Source organism: Chrysemys picta, chromosome 14, assembly GCF_011386835.1.
Source record: "Chrysemys picta bellii isolate R12L10 chromosome 14, ASM1138683v2, whole genome shotgun sequence".
Lineage (NCBI taxonomy): Eukaryota > Metazoa > Chordata > Testudines > Emydidae > Chrysemys > Chrysemys picta.
In genome coordinates this window covers 6,468,051-6,487,079 of record NC_088804.1, presented here as the reverse complement: position 1 = coordinate 6,487,079, position 19,029 = coordinate 6,468,051, and the positions used below count along the sequence as shown (strand labels likewise).

The following is a 19,029-nucleotide window of genomic DNA, read 5'->3' as shown; positions in this document are numbered from 1 at the left end:
AAGGAGGTCATCACTGTAGCCACGGCTGTTTCTGATAGGATGGAACACAACCTCCTGGCCAATCAAAGTGGGTGTATTTTGGCACTGTGGCTATTTGAGTATCCAATAGCATTGAGGAGCCCCCAGCAATGTCAGCCCATAGCCTTGGGGTACCAGATTCTCTTAGGAGTGGGGAATCTGAGAGAGGAGACAAGTGCTTCAAAGTGTGGCCTGCATCCAACCAGCATCTCGCCAGAGCTCGGCTTTAGCCAGCTGCTCTTCATCCAGGGGGTGATTTTTGGCTGGGCGCTGAGAGAGCTGGAGATGGTGCTGTTCACGTTGGATGTTCGGGAGCCATAGAGCTGGGGGTATCTTGTAGGCACTTATGAGTCACACGGACGAGAGGCTGGGGCTGGGTCCTGGAGCTGCCTGCGACAGCCCTCTGGGTTCAGGTCGACAGGAAGGGCCTCTGCCATTTCAGGGCAGTTCCTTCTATCCCTGCAGTTCCTTGGTGTCGAAGAGTGCGGGGAGGTGCAGCAGGCGGAGCGTGGATGCCCTCCCCTTGTCTGGCAGCAGGGGCCTGTTATCTACCAGAGCCATCTCAGTACCATGCCCTGCTCCCAGGCCTTGCAGGGAGGGATCCTGGCTGCCTTGTTCTAGATTCTCTGTGGGCAGAGGGGCAGAGCCGTGGTGTGCAAAGCCTTTACCTCGTTGGCACTGGTTGGCCTGTTTTGTGTCATAAGGTGGTGGGAGGGTCCATCCGAGGACGTGGTCTCCCACCCATCCCTTGCCCCCAGAGAAGGGCGTCGCTGTCAGTAAAGGATCTCCACACATCTGCTAACGGCCCCCCCTAGCATAGGCCTCTCCCGTCGCACCACGGCCGTGAGCAATAGCTCTGTGTCTGCTTGGCTACAGCTGATCTTCCCGGATCTGGTGGAAGGGCTCGTCCTGATGAACATCGACCCCAACGGCAAAGGCTGGATTGACTGGGCAGCCACCAAGGTGAGCAGTGTCCACCTCTGAGACGCCAGCTAGGCTGAAATCGCTTGGAGCGGGCGTAGGCACTGGCAGGGTCTCCAGGGACAGGGGAGAGCCGGGGCTCAGCTGTAATGAATATAAAGGGAATTCGTTCATGAGGCCGCTGGGGACACACACCCTGTGGTTCTGTCTGGCTCCCCAGCTTGCAGACTAACCAGAGCCCGTGTTGCCTGGTCTCACCACGCAGTGTCTTCCTCAGGCACGGCCTTGACTGAGGCCTCCGTGCTCAGGAGAGGAGGGAGCTGGGAGTGGGAAGGAATAACGCGGATCATTGGGTTTAAAATAGTCTCCCGTGGCCGAATCCTGCCTGCAGATCCACCCATGGAGCTGTCCTGGGAGTGTGCAGGGGCCGTGCCTGCTTCCCCTAGTGCAGTGGTCCCCAAACTCTGGGGTGTTCCCCCCCCCTGGGGGGAGTGTGCAGCGGGGCCTGGCCAGCCCCGACTGGGGGCAGGGAGGGAGCCCCACCCAGTCCTGCTCTGGCCCCAGCTCCACTCCGGCCCTGCCCCCAGCCCCAGCTGCAGGTCCGGCCTTGGCCTCAGCCACCAGCTGGCCCCGGCCCCACTCCCAGCCGTAGCTCCCAGCCCCGCTTCTGGCTGCAGCCCCCAGCCCCGATTGCGAGCCTGCTCCTGGACGCAGCCCCTGGCTCCCAGCCCTGACTACTGCCCCGCTCCTGGCCGATGCCCCAACTGCAGCACTGGCCCCACTCCCAACCATAGCCCCTAGCCCCGACTGTGGCTCCCAGGAGGGCATGGACCAGGTAAGGTGGGGGAGGGAGGCACGGACAAAAAAGTTTGGGGACCACTGCCCTAGGGGTTAAAGAAGTCAGCATCCCTGAGGAGATCAGCCCTTGGGGGACATGGACCTGGGTAGTCCAGGGTACAGAAGCTCCAGGCAGGGGTGATCACCTCACCGCAGAGACCATCATCTGGCTCTTCCCTGACCCAGCCCTGGGCTACAGGATGGTCTCGGACCCTTCCTCTTCACTTGCTGAGCAGCAGATTTTTCCCTTTCTGCTCCGATGGGTCCGAGCCGGAGCAGCTGTTTGCTCTTCCCCGCCCGGCTCAACAGGTTCGGGGCTCCCGTGACGCCTGCCTGGCTCCAGGGACCATCGCGAGGAGGGGTCCCGTGGCGAAGGTGCAGGGGTGGGCGTGAGTGGGGCCTGGCATCAGCATAACGCTTCTGGTGTTCTCTGTCCACAGCTTTCTGGCCTGACCAGCTCTTTGCCTGACACCGTGTTGTCTCACCTGTTCAGCCAGGTAAGGGGGAGAGCACTGGACACGTTCACAGCTGCCCTGCTCAGATCAGACTCTGGCGGAGAGAGGGCCAGTGCCCAGTCCAGACAGAGAGTCAGCCAGCTAACAGCTGGACTGGATCAGCAGCTGGGGCTGCTTTATGGGGGAAGAACAGGCCAAGAGATGCCTCCCTCTCCGGTCCTGTCTGTAGCTGGGCTGTGTCCCTGCCCCTGCCATGGGGGGAGGAGAGCTGCAGGGCTGTCGTGAGATGCAAGCCCCCGAAGAGAGCACAGATGTGAGTGCTTTGCCCGCTTGTGCCCAGGATGGATTGGAGGGGCCCATCGACAACTGGATTTGTAGGGCACAATGTGGGGCGTCTCCCCCAGGATGCAGAGCTGAAGGGCCCCACAGCCCATAGGCGATGCATGTTCTGCTCCCTCTCCCAGACTACAGCCTCTTCAGCACAAACTAGTTACCGGGATGGGTCAGAACCAATCCCCAGGAGCCAGCCCCAACTCTTGGAAAACTGAAGCCAGATCTGACTCCCAGTGTCTCAAGTGGCCTCACCTTTATAGCGGGCTGAACCCCTGTCCTGGACCCAGGCACTGGGCCATGTTCAGACCCCAGGTCTGCAGCTTCAGTCCGTCTCCTGGCGGCAGCCAGAGGCCAATCTCGGGAGTTAGTTACTAGCACTCCCCTCCCGCAAATACAGCCCTGCAGGGTGTGAATGCTCTGAGGGCCTAGGACATAGGGGCCCCCCAACCCTGGTGATCCTGGGGGAAACTGGGTCTTTTTACCCCTGTTGCACTCAGATCAGTCCCCATTCCCCCCAGCCTGTCCCTCCTGCATACCACACATGCTGAGCCCTTCCTCCCTGCCGCAGGCCAGCTGATCGCTCGTTTCTCTCGCCCCCCCCCCCCCTGCACAGGAAGAGCTGGTGAGCAACACGGAGCTGGTGCAGAGCTATCGGCAGCAGATCGGGAGTGTGGTGAACCAATACAACTTGCAGCTGTTCTGGAACATGTACAACAGGTAAGTGGCCCCCTCACCTCTCCGCAGTGGCACGCGTCTCCTGTCGTGCAGACCAGGCAGAGGGTGAGGACCTCACGGGGTGACCCTATTGTGCCTCGTGGCTAATGGCCACTGTTAGCTGGGGCCTGGGTGGGGCAGGGCGATGGGCATCAGGGCGGGAATGGGAGGGTGGCAGCTTTTGGAGATGGCAGGCAGTGGAGCTGAGGATTCCACTGGTGCCATGAAGAGCCCAAGACCATCGTGTGCAGCTCATTGGTCGAGGAGCACCATAGAGCCCTGCTGCTTCCTGGCCCCCTAGGGACGAGGTGCAGGAGGCCACGCTCTGAGAGCCAGGGTGGTACGTGGCGTGTTGCCCCCAGCCAGATACGCAGAGCAGGATTCGCACCCAGCACCCTCCCAGACCCAGGCTTTGGTGAACAGCAGCGAGAGGCATGGGAAATAGCCCCCAGCATGTCTGGCCTTTCTAGCTTGGCCACCACCCACTCCCAACGGGACCATGGCCGGAGTGGGGCTGTTTGCCTGCAAGAGGCAGGTCCTGAGCTGGGCACCCCCATTGCTTAGGGGCTCTTGGGGCAGTAATCAAATTGCAGCTGGGTCGAGCATCACCGAAAACCCAGCTTTGAAGGGAACAAATGGCGAACCTGGTGCCCGAGGTCCTGGGGGGAGGTTGTCACTGCGCTCGTGTGCTCTGGGCAGTGGGACACACAGATAGGCCATGCTCCCAGCAGGAGAGTAGCCCTGCTCTGGGCAGGTGGGATGGCAGGGGCACGGGCCAGTCGCACTCTGGGTAGAGGAGCAATGGGCACATGTCTAGGCCCCACTCTGGCAGGGGAGTGGTGCGGTGTGTTGGCTGGCCCCACTCTGGGCAGGGGGGAGTTGCAACATCTGGATAAGCCATGCTCCGGCCAAGGGGGTGGTGGGAGGCATGCGTACCAGGCCTGCTTCGGGCTAGGGCGTGGTGGGGGCATGTAGGCTGGCCCCTCTCTGGGCAGGGGGCAGTGGGGCGCACAGGCCATGCTGCAAGCAGTGGGGCGGTGGGGGCACGTGGACTGGCCCCTCTCTGGGCAGTGGGACATGTGGGTAGGGTGTAAACAAGGGTGATGTTATGGCTGGACTCTATGATAGACCATCTTACCAGGAAGAAGAGGTGGATGAGGCTTTTTTTAAACATCCAGAGCACATGACTTGGTGGTGATGGGAGACTTCAACTACCCAGACATCTGTTGGGAAAATAACACAGCAGGGCACAGATTATCCAACATGTTCTAGGAATGCACCGGAGACCATTTTTTAATTCAGAAGGTGAAGAGAGCCATCAGGGGAGAGGCTGATCTAGATTTGATTTTGCCAAATAGGGAGGAACTGGTTGAGAATGTGAAAGTGGAGGCAGTGTGGGTGAAAATGATGGTGAAATGGTAGAGTGCATGATTCTAAGGAATGGCAGGAGGGAAAACAGCACAATAAAGATAATGGATTTCAAGAAGGCAGACTTTAGCAAACTCAGGGATCTGAGCCATGGGAAGCAAGTCTAAAGGGAAAATCAATTAGTGGCAGTTTTTCAAAGAGACATAATTAAGGGCACAAGAGCAAATTATCCCCCTGCGTAGGAAAGATAGGAAGTATGGCAAGAAACCAGGCTGGCTTAACCAGGAGCTCTTCAATGATCTGAAACTCAAAAAAGAGTCCTGCAAAAAGTGGAAACTTGGTCAAATTATGAAGGATGAATATAAACCAATAACACAAGTATGTAGGGACAAAGAAAGGCCAACGCACAAAACGAGATTAAACTAGCTAGAGACCTAAACGGTAACAAGAAAACATTCTACAGCTACATTAGCAGCAAGAGGAAGACCAAGGACAGGGTAGGCCCATTACTCAACGAGGAGCGAGGAGGAACAATAACAGAAAATGTGGAAATGACAGAAGTGCTAAATGCCATTTTTGTTTCCGTTTTCACCAGGAAGGTTCGTAGCGAATGGACATCTCACATAGTGAACGCTAGTGAAAGCGAAGTAGAATCTGAGGCTAAAATAGGCAAAGAACAAAGTTAAAAATTATTTAGACAAGTTAGCTGTCTTCAAGTCACCAGGGCCTGATGAAATACATCCCAGAATACTCCAGAAGCTGACTGAGGCGATATCTGAGCCATTAGCGATTATCTCCAAAAACTCCTGGAAGACGGGAGAGATTCCAGAGGAGTAGAAGAGGCAAATCTAGTGCCCATCTATAAAAAGGGGAATAAGGACAACCCGGGGAATTACAGGCCAGTCAGCTTAACTTCAGTACCCAGAAAGATAATGGGACAAATAATCCAGCAATCAATTTGCAAACACCTAGAAGGTGATAAATTACATTCAGCATGGATTTCTCAAAACCAAATCATGTCAAATCAACCTAAATGCTGTTTTTGACAGGGTAACAAGCCTTGTGGATGGAGGGAGGCGGTAGATGTGGTATATCTTGACGTTAGTAAGGCTTTTGATACTGTCTCGCATGACCTCATAAACAAACTAGGGAAATGCAACCTAGATGCAGCTACTATAAGGTGGATGCAGAACTGGTTGGAAAACCATTCCCAGAGAGTAGTTATCTGTGGTTCACAGTCAAGGTGGAAGGGCATAACGAGTGGGGTCCCGCAGGGATCAGTTCTGGGTCAGGTTCTGTTCAATATCTTCATGGCATTGAGAGAACACTTATAAAGTTTGTGGACAATACCAAGATGGGAGCTTGCAGGTGCTTTGGAAGATAGGATTAAAATTCAAAACGATCTGGAGAAACTGGAGAAAGGGTCTGAAGTAAATAGGATGAAATTCAATAAGGACAAATGCAAAGTCCTCCACTTAGGAAGGAACAATCAGTTGCACACATTCAAAATGGGAAATGACTGCCTAGGAGGGAGTACTGCAGAAAGGGATCTGGGTGTTATAGTGGATCACAAGCTAAATATAAGTCAACAGTGTAACACTGTTGCAAAAAAAGCAAACATCATTCTGGGATGTATTAGTCGGAGCGCTGTAAGCAAGACGCGAGAAGTAATTCTTCCGCTCTACACCACGCTGATAAGGCCTCAGCTGGAGTATTGTGTCCAGTTCAGGATGCCACATTTCAGGAAAGATGTGGACAAATTGGAGAAAGTCCAGAGAAGAGCAACAAAAATGATTAAAGGTCTAGAAAACATGACCTGTGAGGGAAGGTTGAAAGAACTGGGTTTGTTTAGTCTGGAGAAGGGAAGACTGAGAGGGGACACGTTGAAGTACATAAAAGGTTGTTACAAGGAGGGAGAAAAATTGTTCTCTCTACCCTCTGAGGATGGGACAAGAAGCAACGGGCTTAAATTGCAGCAAGGGAGGTTTAGGTTGGACATTAGGAAAAACTTCCTCACTGTCAGGGTGGTTAAGCACTGGAATAAATTGCCTAGGGAGGCTGTGGAATCTCCATCATTGGAGGTTTTTAAGAACAGGTTGGACAAACACCTGTCAGGGATGGTCTAGTTATTATGTCGTCCTGCGTTCAATGCAGGGGACTGGACTAGATGCCCTGTTGAAGTCTCTTCCAGGCCCACCCTTCTGTGATTCTATGCTCTGGGCTGGGGAATGGTGGGGCATGTGAGCCAGCCCTGCTTTGGGCAGGGGGTGGTGGGCCAAACCGGTCAGCCCCATTCTGGGCAGCGGGTGTCAGGCAAGTGGTTTGGCCCAGCCGCAGGCCTGGGGCCATGTGGGGTACGCATGGTTGCAATGGCAGCAGGAAGACGGCCAAGAGTCTCTTTAACTCCTCTGACCTTGGGAACTCAGCGCTTGTGCCAAGAGTTTGCCATTGTGGTATGTGCTGGGGTTCGGAGACCATCACTCCACGTTTCCATGAGTTGGGCTGGGTTCTGCTGCCCTCTTGTGTCCGGACGGAGAGGCGCTTTCAGGCCGGGGAAGCTGCCGGCGTGCTTTGTTTATGGGTATTCTGGGAGCTCTGCCATTTTGCTCTGGGGCATTAACCTCTGGCCCCCCTCTCTCCCCCTCAGCCGCAGAGACCTGGACATTAACCGGCCTGGGACTGTCCCCAATGCGAAAACACTTCGGTAAGTCGCATGCTGGTCCCAGTGGGGCTGAATTGCAACCGGGTGTTAAAGACCAAGCCTCTGACCACTCTCCTCCTCTTGGTGTTTCCAGCTGCCCCGTCATGCTGGTGGTGGGGGACAACGCGCCTGCCGAAGATGGGGTGGTGAGTAAAGGGTTAAACCCCATGCTGCCTGCTAGGAGGGTCACCGGATGCCCAGACACAGACAAGAGACATCCCTCCCCAGCCTGCCACCAGCACACCTTCTCCTCCTGGCAGGAGCGGGCATTCCTAGGGCGCTGTCGTGTCCTGCCCAGACCCTTGGCATCCTGTGCCACTTTCAGGCTGTTCCGATACACCAGCCTTCACGCTAGGGAGATTTAAACCGGCTCCCCGGACTAAGGCAGGATGCCAGATTCTCTCCCCCGCTGCACCTCCGCTCTCTCTTCTGCACCGAGCGGTTTCTCATTCCCTCGCTCCCTGAGAGTCGGTTTCTTCTCGAGCGGGGTGAAAAACAAAATTCGTCGACGTTTTGATTTTCTTTTTCCTTTGCTGTACGTCCCTGTCTTCTCCCTCTCTCTCAGCATCTCTCTCTCTTCTCCCCGCTCTCCCGGTTTTTTGCAGAACGAATTCCCGTTTTCCACAGGGTTTCCCCCCAGCACCCTTGCATGCCCCCATCCCTGCCACTTTCCCTTCTCCGCCCCCTACTGCTCCCCGTTGCAGGCAGACACGGAGTAAGTCAGTCCTTCCCTACGGACACTGGGGGGCCGTCGCCCCACCCTGCAGGACACTTTCTGCAGGCAAGGCTGCTCTCTCCAAGTCCCAGCCTCCACCTGCATCTCAGATTCACCCCGAGCCGAGCCCCGCCTGGCATGGATGCTGTAGCCACAGGGCGTTGTGTCTCGGAGAACCCAACTGCAAAGGCCAATGGAGGAATCCCTCAGCTACTTTCTGGCTCTCTCTGTCTTGCTTTCTTGCCCCAGGAAGGAGAATTAGCTCTGGGCGCACGGAGAGCAAGGCCGGTCTGGGACAGAGTCAAAGGGTGAGGCAGCCTTCGATTCATAGATTCCAAAGCCAGAGACTTTCCCCAACCTAATTCCCAGAGCAGATCTTTTAGAAAACCAGACAGTCTTGATTTAAAGTTGCCAGTGCTGGAGAATCCATCACGACCCTGGTAAATAGTTCCAATGGTTAAAAACGTTTGCCGTGGAGGTGTGGCGGGAATCCCCAGCGCTCTGCTCTCTGACCTTCCTCAGCTCTGCTCTTCTCCTTGACAGGTGGAGTGTAACTCCAAGCTGGATCCAATCAACACCACATTCTTGAAGGTAATCTGGGTCCATCAGCTGTCTGCCCACTGCGCGGGGCGGGCTGGCCATCAGCCGGGGATGAGTGGTGCAGATTTCTCCCTCTGATTTCTACCAGCGCCTCTTGGCCTGCCTTGCTATTCCTCTCCCGAAACCCCCCCTAGCTCTGCCAACGCCCCTCAGACCCGCCATGGAGTCCCCCGCTACACCAGCGCTGCGCCCCCCTCACTCTGCCAACACCCCTCAGTCCTGCCCTACAGTCCCCCGCTACACCAGCGCTGCGCCCCCCCACAGCTCCGTTCAAACCCCTCAGTCCCCTCAAACTCCTGGAGTCCCCCGCTACACCAGCCCTGCCCCCCCCAGCTCCGTTCAAACCCCTCAGTCTCGCCCTACAGCTCCCCCTCCCCCCGTTATGCCAAATCTCTCCTGCCCGCCCCTCCCCCAACAGCTCTGCTAGCTGGACTCAGGGATCAGGACTTGCTAGCTGTCCCTCTATGGACACAGCTGACCTCTCGCAGGAGTGGTCTGCAGTAAATGGCCCCGCCGTGTCCCTGCGGCCTGTCCCCCGCACACAGATGACTGGGGTGTTCTAGCAGGGAAAGGGCTCTTTGGGCACCTTGTCCATCCCCCCGCCTCTCCTGAGCGCCCATGCCCACCTCGCTGGGTGCCCCCTGCGCAGCCAGGTTGGAAGAGGGTCCCTGCAGACTGCCCCGGCAGCCACCGAAATGTCCATGCAGCGGGTGGGATGGGGGTGGGGGGCTGGACTCTGAGCCCGGGTGCCAGTAGAGGTGTCCCTGGGGCCCTCCGCTAACAGAGTTCTGTTTTCCCCTCCAGATGGCCGACTCTGGGGGGCTCCCACAAGTCACACAGGTGAGTCCTCCAGCCCCCCGCCCCCGCTCTTTCTCCTCTCTCCCCCCACCCTGGGCCTCAGCCCCACACCACCCTGGCTGTGTGCCGCTCCTGGAGCAGCAGGCAGAGGTGTCTGTGTGTGGGGGGGGGGCTGGAGGGGGCGGCGGGATCCCTGCCTCGTGGCCTGGGAAGGGGGGTTACCGGGGAGGGGCTGCTGGGGATGGGGTCTCTTGGCCTGGGTTTGGTGAGGGAGGGCTTCAGTCTGTGTCTCAACAACAGCCAGCGTCTCCTCCTGCCCTTTCAGCCTTGTTTTTCTTCTCTTCCCCTCCAACAGCCCGGAAAACTGACCGAAGCCTTTAAGTACTTCCTGCAAGGGATGGGTTACAGTAAGTGCAGGTGCCAGGTGTGTGTGGGTGTGAGTGTGGATCTGCCTGGGGGGGACGGGTGTGCGCAGGGTGGTGGGAATGTGCCCTACACATGGGCCGGTGTGTAAACGTTTGTGCATGCCGGTGTGTGTAGTTGTCTTTCCCACTGCACTGTGTGTGTAAGGGCACAGGTGGGTGGCTGGGCACATGCTTACAGGGGCGTGGGGGAGGGGGTACCCATCTCTGTGTGTGTGCGACACTCAGCCTGGCACGGTGCGGTGCCCGGAGCCCCCAGCACGCCAACGCTCTGCCCCCACGGCGCTGTGCTGACAGCACGGCTGTTCGATTAAGTTGCCCCCTGTCCTGCCTGCGTAGAGTCACTGCCCGTTGTGTGAGTGTGTGCCCTGGGCTGGAAGCCCCTGCTAGGCTCCTGGGCCGAGGGAACCCGGGAGGGGAGAACCGAGCTGGTTTTCGGCACTCGGGGTGCGTGTGAAAAGCACAGATCAGTGAGACAGCATGGCTGCCTCCCCATGGGCTCTCTGGGCACCGTGCTCAGTCCCTGCTCTTTGCAGGTTAATTAGCGTTGCTCTGCTCTCCGGGGACAGGGGCGGCAGGTAGTCCCTTGGAGGGAGGCAGGAGGGCAGAGAGCCCTTAAAAAGCCAGTTCCAGCCCAAGAGGCCTGGTCTCCCTGGGGGCTGAGCTCTCACTGCCTGGTGGGAGCTGCGGGCACCTCAGGATCAGGCCCCACAGCAAAGGGCATCAGAACTTCCTTGCGAAGCAGTGCAGGTAGCGGGGGAATGCGGGCAGGGGGCTGTCCCAGGCCCAGCACTACCCTACCTGCTGCCCAGCAGCCCCCTTGCCACCAACACTGCTGCCACCTTCGAGCAGGACAAAGGGGCCTGTCCGCAGGACCCTGCCTGGCACTGGGGGGTGTCAGTGCCAGCTCTGATTCCCCATTGGGGGAATGGAGGAGTCTGGGACTGAGCTGAGATTCCCCTGACCCCTCTGCTCTCTCAGGCCTTGGCCGCTCTGGGGTCTCCGGGGGGTGGCCAGGAACCAGCATCGCTTCATTCTGGCTGCCCCTAGCGGAGACCCGTGCGGTCCCTTGGATGGTTCTGGGAGAAAGGCAGAGACGTGGGGGTGAGCGTTGTCCAGTCAGATTGCGACTTTCCTTGCCTTGTGCACATTCCTGGGCTAGCCCCCAGGAGAGAGCGAGCGTGTGTGAGTATAGATAGAGGGGGTAGTTGGGGAGGGTGTATAGATGGGGGATGGGTGTGTATGTGGGTGTGGGTGTAGACGGTATGTGTGTAGGGGTGTAGACAGGGGGCCTGGGGGTGTAGACAGGGTGTGCGTGTCTGTGTAGATGGGGTGTGTGTGTGGGGGGGGGAGGCGTTGTAGATGGGGTGTGTGGATGCATAGAGATGGGGTGTGTGTAGATGGGGTGTGGATGGGTGTGCGTAGAGATAGGGTGGGTATGTGCATGGGTGTGTAGATGGGGTGTGTGGATGCGTAGAGGTGTGTGTGTGTGTGTGTGTGTGCGCGCGCGCGTAATCCTTCCTGCCATCTGTCTCTCTCCCTCCCGCTCTCTCCGTGTTGTGGTTGCCGTCCCAGTTGTTTGGTTTTGGGGCAGATCGAATGCTGACGCTCTCTTTCTCTCCCAACGTTTCTTGTCTCCCCCTACTCCCCTCCTCCCCCCCGCTCTCTGTCTCTCCCTTAGTTGCGTACTTGAAGGATCGGAGGCTGAGTGGAGGAGCAGGTACCCCTGTCACTGCTGCTCACCCTCCTCCCCATCCGCTGCATGCGCCCCCGTCCCCCAACTCCATGTGCATCGCTGCGGGGAGGGCTGTGCTCCCATGCCCGCCCCCAGCCGCCCTCCAGTCCCACCCTCTCCAGGAGAGGAGCGGTGGCAGAAAGAGCTGCAGAGGCTTCCCAGAGTGGAAAAGTCTCAGGCAAGCTGTGGAAGAGGCCAAGCCAGGGATGAGGATGGGACTAGGCGGCGGGGGTGGGGGAATAGCTACTGGGGGAGGCAGGCCGGGTGGGGAGCACCCTCCCTGCTTGGAATCCGAGCCCTTGGGATCTCTACCCGCAGCTGGGAATAGGCATTAAGGGGCACCTGTTCATGGCAGCATCCTCCACTCCTGCTGCTGGCAGCGGCTGGTGCCGCTGGGTGCTCCGTTCGCCAGGGCTAGCGGCCAGCTGTGGATTTTGCTTGTGCGTGTTGATAGTAAGGGTGGGAGCCCGGCTGGGAAGCTCAGGGATGCTCCAGGTTTCCCCGGCTGGGTCCAGGCTGCTGCCCCCACCTCGACTGGAGAAGCAGCCTGGCAGGTGGGCTGGCTCGAGGGGTCCCAGGGCTACTGCCCCTCGCTTGCCTACCTGACACGCGCCCTGAGCTGCTTGCAAAGGCTGGAGAGGTGTTAGCGGGGAGGGGAGGGGCCGATTCCTGTGCCACTTCTCCATCCCCTCCCAGGGTGGCAGGAGAAGGCTGCTTAACCTGGGACCCCAAACCAGGGAGGAGACCCCGTGGCTGCTCTAAAGGCCAGGACTGGAGCAGTGAATCAGTTCTCTGCTGCACTGAATTGGGTCCTTTGCCTCCTGGCTGCTCTGCGGCCCAGGACGCCGGCTCAGCTGCAGCAGGGGGTCCTGGCGAACATGCCCCCTGTCTCAGGGAGGATTTAGGGATGTCCTGTCCTGGTAAAGTGCATTCAGAGCCCACCTGATGGAAACACCCCCATGAGAATAATTCGCTGCTTTTCTTGGCCGCACATGTGGTGTCTTTCCGAACCCGATGCAGATGGGAATCTCAGAACAGCATCACGGCCTAAGAGCGTCTGCCGGATGTTGGGGGCGTGGTGGGCTTACAGCTTCCCCCCGTGGGGCTGGGACTCTGAAATCCACCAGGGGGCTAGTGCATGAGAGCCCGAGAGAGACCAGCCTGCTTTCATGGCCCCCCGGATGTAGACAAATGGCACAGGTGGGCTAATGTGGCTTCCATCCCACTTTGGCTCTTACTCCCACATCCATTGGGAATAAGCCACATTCACCAAACGTACCTGCACTAGTTCATTGCTGCGGGGGTGTCTCCTTCCTGACATCTGCTCGGGGGGGTTCTAGTAGCAGTGGGGGGTCCCAGTCTGACAGGATGGGGACAGGACGGATCCCATTTCCCATGTCCATTTAGCATTGAACGGTCTCCCCTATTATACCCTCTCTGTAGGGAGCAGCTCCAAGTCAGTGTTCCCCACCCGCAGTGCCAGGCAGAACCCCCAGGGTCCCCATTGTGGATAATACGCCCTATAGGGCAAAATGGCACCGCACAGTGATTGAAAAGCAGGGTGGAGCAGTGCAGAAGGCTGAGACCTCCTTGCCCCTGCATTTAAGGCACAAGACAAGTCACCACCCCTTGTGCGTTGCACTAGGAGGGGTACGTTTCACCGAAGCCCTGATCATGGTGAGTGCACAGTGGCATTCCGGCGTTCTTGTGCGTGGGGATTTTCACGGCCATATCAGAGGCTCTGCGCACAGACCAGCTAGCGAACCAGTTGGGTGTTAAGGCCCAGAGCCTCAGTCTTTAGGACACCTGACTGCCCAAAGGGGCAAAATATCACGTGTTAAAACCTCTGGTGCAAACTCCTACCGGGAATTGGAGGCTGGGCTGCAGCCCCTCTAATAGTCTGTTCCCACACAGTCCAGATACCTGGGCTTAGCAGCAGGAGTCGTCTGCCCCCCCACCCCCCCCATCCCAGTGACAGATGGATTAATGGACCCCCGCTGCCCTCCATCACAGGCCGGTAGCAGCTCGTCTCTTGTAACACCGCATGCTTCAAGCTTGAGCAGTTGGAAGCTGGCATCTCGGTATGCAGAGGCTGAGAGAATGGCGCTTCACTCGGCGGGCTGGAGAGCCCGTCACTTCACCAGTGTCGGCTTTGCTTGTGTGTCGTGTCTGCTCGAGTCCTCCTTGCAGGCCCCGGGTGAAATCCCTAACCATCTTTTTCTCCCTCTGTCCCCTTCCCCCCTATCTCCCCTCCCTCCCCAGTGCCCTCGGCCAGCATGACCCGGCTGGCCCGCTCCCGCACTGCCTCCCTCACCAGCGCCAGCTCGGTGGATGGCAACCACCCCCGGGCCTGCACCCACTCGGAAAGCAGCGAGGCCATGGGGCAGATCAACCACACCATGGAGGTATCGTGCTGAGGTCTTTGGTCCCTCCGCTGTCTCCTCTTCCTCCTCTGCCGGAGACATTTAGCATCGTTCTGCATCGAGTCACCATCCAAACGGCCATCCTGTTCGGCTTCCAACAGTTACCGTGTTGGGGGTTCATTTTCTTTCTCGTCGGGTTTTATTTTTTTTTCCTTTTAATATTACATAAAAAAGGGGAGATGGGAAGTAACATTATAAGACCAACAGTTCAGTCCACCTCTAGCTATAGCTGCAACTTTGAATTAGTGACGTTATCCTGTTGTCAGTCCAGCAGTAACAAATCTCTCCAGGGGTCAGGTCCATAGGGTTCTTCGGCCCCGCCACTTACGTAGCGTGTTAGCCGAAGGCTCGGGTTCCTAAGGTCACCGGGGGGAAGTGTCCGCGAATTGGCCAGCGGCAGGAAAGCTCAAGCAAGCACGTAATCCCGTACGTGTCCATGGTCACCGAAAGGCTCATCACAATTCTGTCACCTGAGGTGGGGTGTTCATAACAATCTGGGCTGGTTTGTTTAAATAAACTGCTCAGAGTTCAATGTAGCATGGCCCCCCCTTCCACTGATCACCACCGTCTTTTTTTTTTTTTTTCTCCGATTGACCTGCCCCCGGGAGAATTGAACCTAGGATCCCAAGAGCCAAAAGCATGAATCCCTACCACTTGAGCTAAAAAGACCACCTCAATTAGCCATAGTACGCTCCTAAACTGCTATAAATGGTTCAGCCACTAGAGGGGGCAAAGCCCCACACAGCGTTTACATGGCTTAAACACTCCATGTTGTTGACAGGTTTCAGAGTAGCAGCCGTGTTAGTCTGTATCCACAAAAAGAACAGGAGTACTTGTGGCACCTTAGAGACTAACAAATTTATTAGAGCATAAGCTTTCGTGGACTACAGCCCACTTCTTCGGATCCATGTTGTTGAGTGTCACTGGTAGCGGTACCCAGGGTGGCTCCATGCATCGTTGGGTTAATGTGGGAGATGGGGAGGAAGAAACAAAAAGGGCTTGAGAAATCCGGGTTTTAAAATGTCGCTGCCCACTGGGATTTAATCCTGGTCATGCTGAAAACGAAGCATTTGCCTAGCCGTGGAAAGAGCAATACAGAAGGTAACTGCTCTGCAGAATGGCTCCCCGGGGCCTTCCTTCCTAGCCCTCTGGCCTGTCCATCCAAAACAGGAAGTAGAATTGTTTTAAGGCAGGAAGTGACATGTCATGAGGACTGGGCATTAGCCCCTCCCCTAAAAGACACCCAAATGCTGCCGGGGTGAGATCTGTCAAAACATATAATCAAAATAACGATGCCCCAAGAAATACCTACACGCAGTGAGACCTGGCGAGCTCTGCCCTTTCTGGTGCTGAGAAAGCGCCCAAGTCACAGGATCTTAAATTTGCCCCGGACGCATTTCGAACCAATGAATAGTCACGCACGAGCCAGTGCTATAAACTAAGCTCCCAGGTGCTCCGTGGCAGTACGGAGCCCAGGGGTGCCCGTGCGTGCGTTTGTGACTTGTGCGCACACACGTCCCCTGTACAATTCTTTTTTGCAAGAAGGACAATCAACGACAGTAACCAAAACCAGACTAAACTCCTGGGCAGTCTCTGCGCCTCCCCCTCCCTCCCATACCGAGCCAAGGTTCACAAGGGAAAAGCTCCTTCCCGGCACCCAGCAGTGCTGCCCGGAGCAGGATGTTGGGGCCAGAGAATGGAGGACACTTATGCAGGGGCGGGTGGTGGTGATTTCCAGGACAGGGCTGCTGCCTGTGCAGGTTCTTTCTCCCTCCCTTAACGTGAGCTCTGTTTCTGCTCTCCAGAAAGGCTGTTAGAAGCGAACGCTCCAGGAACCTATAGGAAGGGTCCAGAGGCTGGCGGGGCAGCTGCTCTTGTTCTGTTGCTGCTTTGTGCTCTGTTGGTGGACGATTGTCGTATTTACAGGCCATGTGCTGGGGATAGCCCGCCCAAGGGACAAAAGCAGGGCTTAATTTGTGCCAGAGCCCGCCAGGGCTGATTCCCGGCACCTCTAGGCTTGGCAGTTCAGAGCCCCGGCACTTCTGGGCTTGCCACATCCGTTATGAAAGTAAAAACATTGCTTGAGCCCTGGTACCGCTTTCATCACAAACTAAGCACTGGACAAAAGCATCTTCCAGGGGGTTTGTACAGCACCTACCACAACTGGGCTAAGTTCTAGCGAATGGGTGAGGCATCTTTACGTGATTGGGCCATGCCTTCATTGGGTGTTGTGTGCATCCCACAAGCAGGCAGCCTGGACTCAAGAAATGAGTCTCTCCCACTGACTGTGTGTCCTTTACTAGCTGAATGAAGTCAGTAATTTGTCCCAGTTTGTTCTGTTTACTGTTAGTCTAGGTGAGTTGGGCTTTGAACTTGGCATCCTATGCCCACTGCTAGGCAGGCGTGAGGCCTGGTTTCTTGGCTTTGTGCCAGTGTTGCTGTGGTTGGCACAGTGGACTCAGGGCAAGTGGGTACCAGCTTTCCCGGGGATATGTGAGTCTGCATCAGTCAGTGTTTTGCTCCCCAGATTCTGGTGGGAAACCCCCAGAGCCAACACCTCTCCCCGCACGCCCCATTCTCATTGTGTCGGACTCATTTGTCGCTTGGCGTTCCATGCTGAGCGGCTGTCCAGGGCTTGGTTCTTCCTCAGTGTTGTGGCTGGATCCATTCCAAGTTGGTGAGGTTCCTGCATGTCTGTGATCCGTCCCGAGGAGCTGGGGCTCAGAGTGGTTTGGGTCTGGTGCACAGGATGTGAATGCAAATTGCATTGTAACAAATCCATGTCTCTGTGCTGTATGGCTGCTCAGAATGTCCTGGCGACAGCGGGGAACTGAACACAGATCCTCTTGTTCCAAAAGCCCAGCCCTACCCACTCAAGCTAAAGGAGAATCTCTGTGAGCTGTTAGCAGTACAGGGCCCATGACATGCAGCTGAGCATTTTTGATTCCATCCGGTAAATGGCTTGTTAGCCAGTTTGTTCCAGGGTCTAGTTGGTGTGTTGGGAGTGGCAATTTCCCTAGTCTCACCCGTCAATGGGATTCCCTTGGTTGTCAGCGCCTTGTATGTAGAGGGTGAGGAGTGCTTGGGAGGGCGTCTGGGGTAAGGGGAGCTACGTTATCATGTACTTTGTATGTAAGGGCTGCCGAAACTTCATATTAGCCCCGCAGGGTCACCTGGCTGTGGGGATCTGCCCCCAAAACAGAGGGACTGCACACGTACAGCCCGCGTGCAGTCCCTCTGCATGGCTCTAGAACAGTTCCTTTTGCACCAGCCCTGGGGGGCAGGGAGAGAAACAAGAGCTGACATGTATGCAAGACATTCCCGGGATCAGCCACTGTCTCCTTCCACCATGTCCCAGGCAAAAGTGAGTCGCCAAGGGAGGCCACAAACCAGTGGGCCAGGCGTGAGCCACGCCCGCATGGGAGTGCCATATTTTTTATGTCAGGATGAGAACCCTCCCCTTCCTGTTGCATTGCCCCTGGGCCAGAGGAGGGGGGAAATGGACCATAAGATGAAGTCCAAGGGACTACAGAAGCCCACGAGGAACACATCCAGTGGCATTCTGTGCCATTTCAGCCAGTGAATGCCAACTCACCGCACTGGAACGCTGCAGAGCCAGTTAATGAGGTACTGAGCACGCACCATCTCAGATGCTGGGGCTCCAGTCCCTTTGACACACCCAACTTCCATTCTGGTCCTTTGTGACCACACAGCCCCTACAGGGCGCCTCAGCTGCCTGGCTTGCCACACTAGGAGCTGGAGGGAACAGATTCAAAGCTGATCATACTAGCAGCAAGAAGAAATTCTATTAGAGATAAAAAGAGAGACAGCATTCAACATGCCATGGTGTTCCAGACACGCTGTCTCTTTCACGCATATGCTATCTAGGAGAGTGTGCGTCTCTGGATAAATACAGAACACACACGCCACACACACACACACATAGTGCATTGAAATGGTATGACATCACCACAAGCATTCTAGAAACTCTCTGTTGTGTATTAGTTTGTCCCAGACTCTGTTTTTCCGTGTGCTTCCTTCTGAACATTAAATGTGAATGTTTGAAAGCTAGTAGGAATTCTTTTTACTGTAGATACTGCTGCAATTTTTCTTGTTTTTGTTTTTTAGTGTGTCCTTTCAGATAATATATATATAAATACCTATACATAATATATATATTGGATTTTTTCCCCCCTCTTTCTTTCGTTCTTGTAGCAACTGGTAACAAATGTGTGGTTTTAACATTTAAGGTGTTCTGGCTGTAATTTTGTTCTGGGTTTGGTTTTGAGTTTTTTCTTTTTTCCTGGTTAAGGTGGAATTTACTGAATTTCAGACTTCTGTATGAGGTGAATCCTTATATTTTTGTGCATTAAGATGGTTGATGCTCAGAAAGTTGCATTGATGCCATGGTATTTACAGACGACTACAAAAATGTAAAATGGAAGAAAAAATGGTTGATGTAGAAAGGATTACTGTGTCGAAAACTAATAAAGACATTAAGAAGAACCCAGCAGACTCTCCTGCTTTTGTATTTCTCAGTGTTATGTGTATTTTTGTGTGTGGGGGGTACTAACCTTCTCCCAGGGACCAAAATGCGAGGTGGAGGGGGGTGATTACTGCAGGGCAAGTAAACCACTCTGGAGAAGTATCTAGGCTGGTCAGACTGGGTTTTATTCATAGATTCATAGATTCTAGGACTGGAAGGGACCTCGAGAGGTCATTGAGTCCAGTCCCCTGCCCTCATGGCAGGACCAAATACTGTCTAGACCATCCCTGATAGACATTTATCTAACCTACTCTTAAATATCTCCAGAGATGGAGATTCCACAACCTCCCTAGGCAATTTATCCCAGTGCTTAACCACCCCGACAGTTAGGAACTTTTTCCTAATGTCCAACCTAGACCTCCCTTGCTGCAGTTTAAGCCCATTGCTTCTTGTTCTATCCTTAGAAGCTAAGGTGAACAAGTTTTCTCCCTCCTCCTTATGAC

General features: G+C 55.7%; 1 protein-coding gene across 5 annotated transcripts in view; it reads left to right on the top strand.

Annotated features, from left to right (window-relative positions):
• NDRG4 (NDRG family member 4) overlaps positions 1 to 18,550 on the top strand; it is an 85,152-nt gene extending 66,602 nt beyond the window's left edge. For 2 of the 5 annotated variants that reach the window (XM_005309514.5, XM_065566838.1), the window contains 9 exons: positions 895 to 981; positions 2,217 to 2,273; positions 3,178 to 3,281; positions 7,294 to 7,350; positions 7,442 to 7,493; positions 8,606 to 8,653; positions 9,467 to 9,502; positions 9,816 to 9,867; positions 13,880 to 18,550. In XM_005309514.5, coding sequence (XP_005309571.1) covers positions 895 to 981; positions 2,217 to 2,273; positions 3,178 to 3,281; positions 7,294 to 7,350; positions 7,442 to 7,493; positions 8,606 to 8,653; positions 9,467 to 9,502; positions 9,816 to 9,867; positions 13,880 to 14,034 — 648 coding nt within the window. In that variant the 3' untranslated portion in view covers positions 14,035 to 18,550. Of the gene's footprint in view, positions 1 to 894; positions 982 to 2,216; positions 2,274 to 3,177; positions 3,282 to 7,293; positions 7,351 to 7,441; positions 7,494 to 8,605; positions 8,654 to 9,466; positions 9,503 to 9,815; positions 9,868 to 11,563; positions 11,603 to 13,879 lie in introns of all 5 variants that reach the window. The other 3 variants (XM_005309516.5, XM_005309513.5, XM_005309515.5) reach the window with 3 other exon arrangements.
• Positions 18,551 to 19,029: the final 479 nt, after the last annotated feature.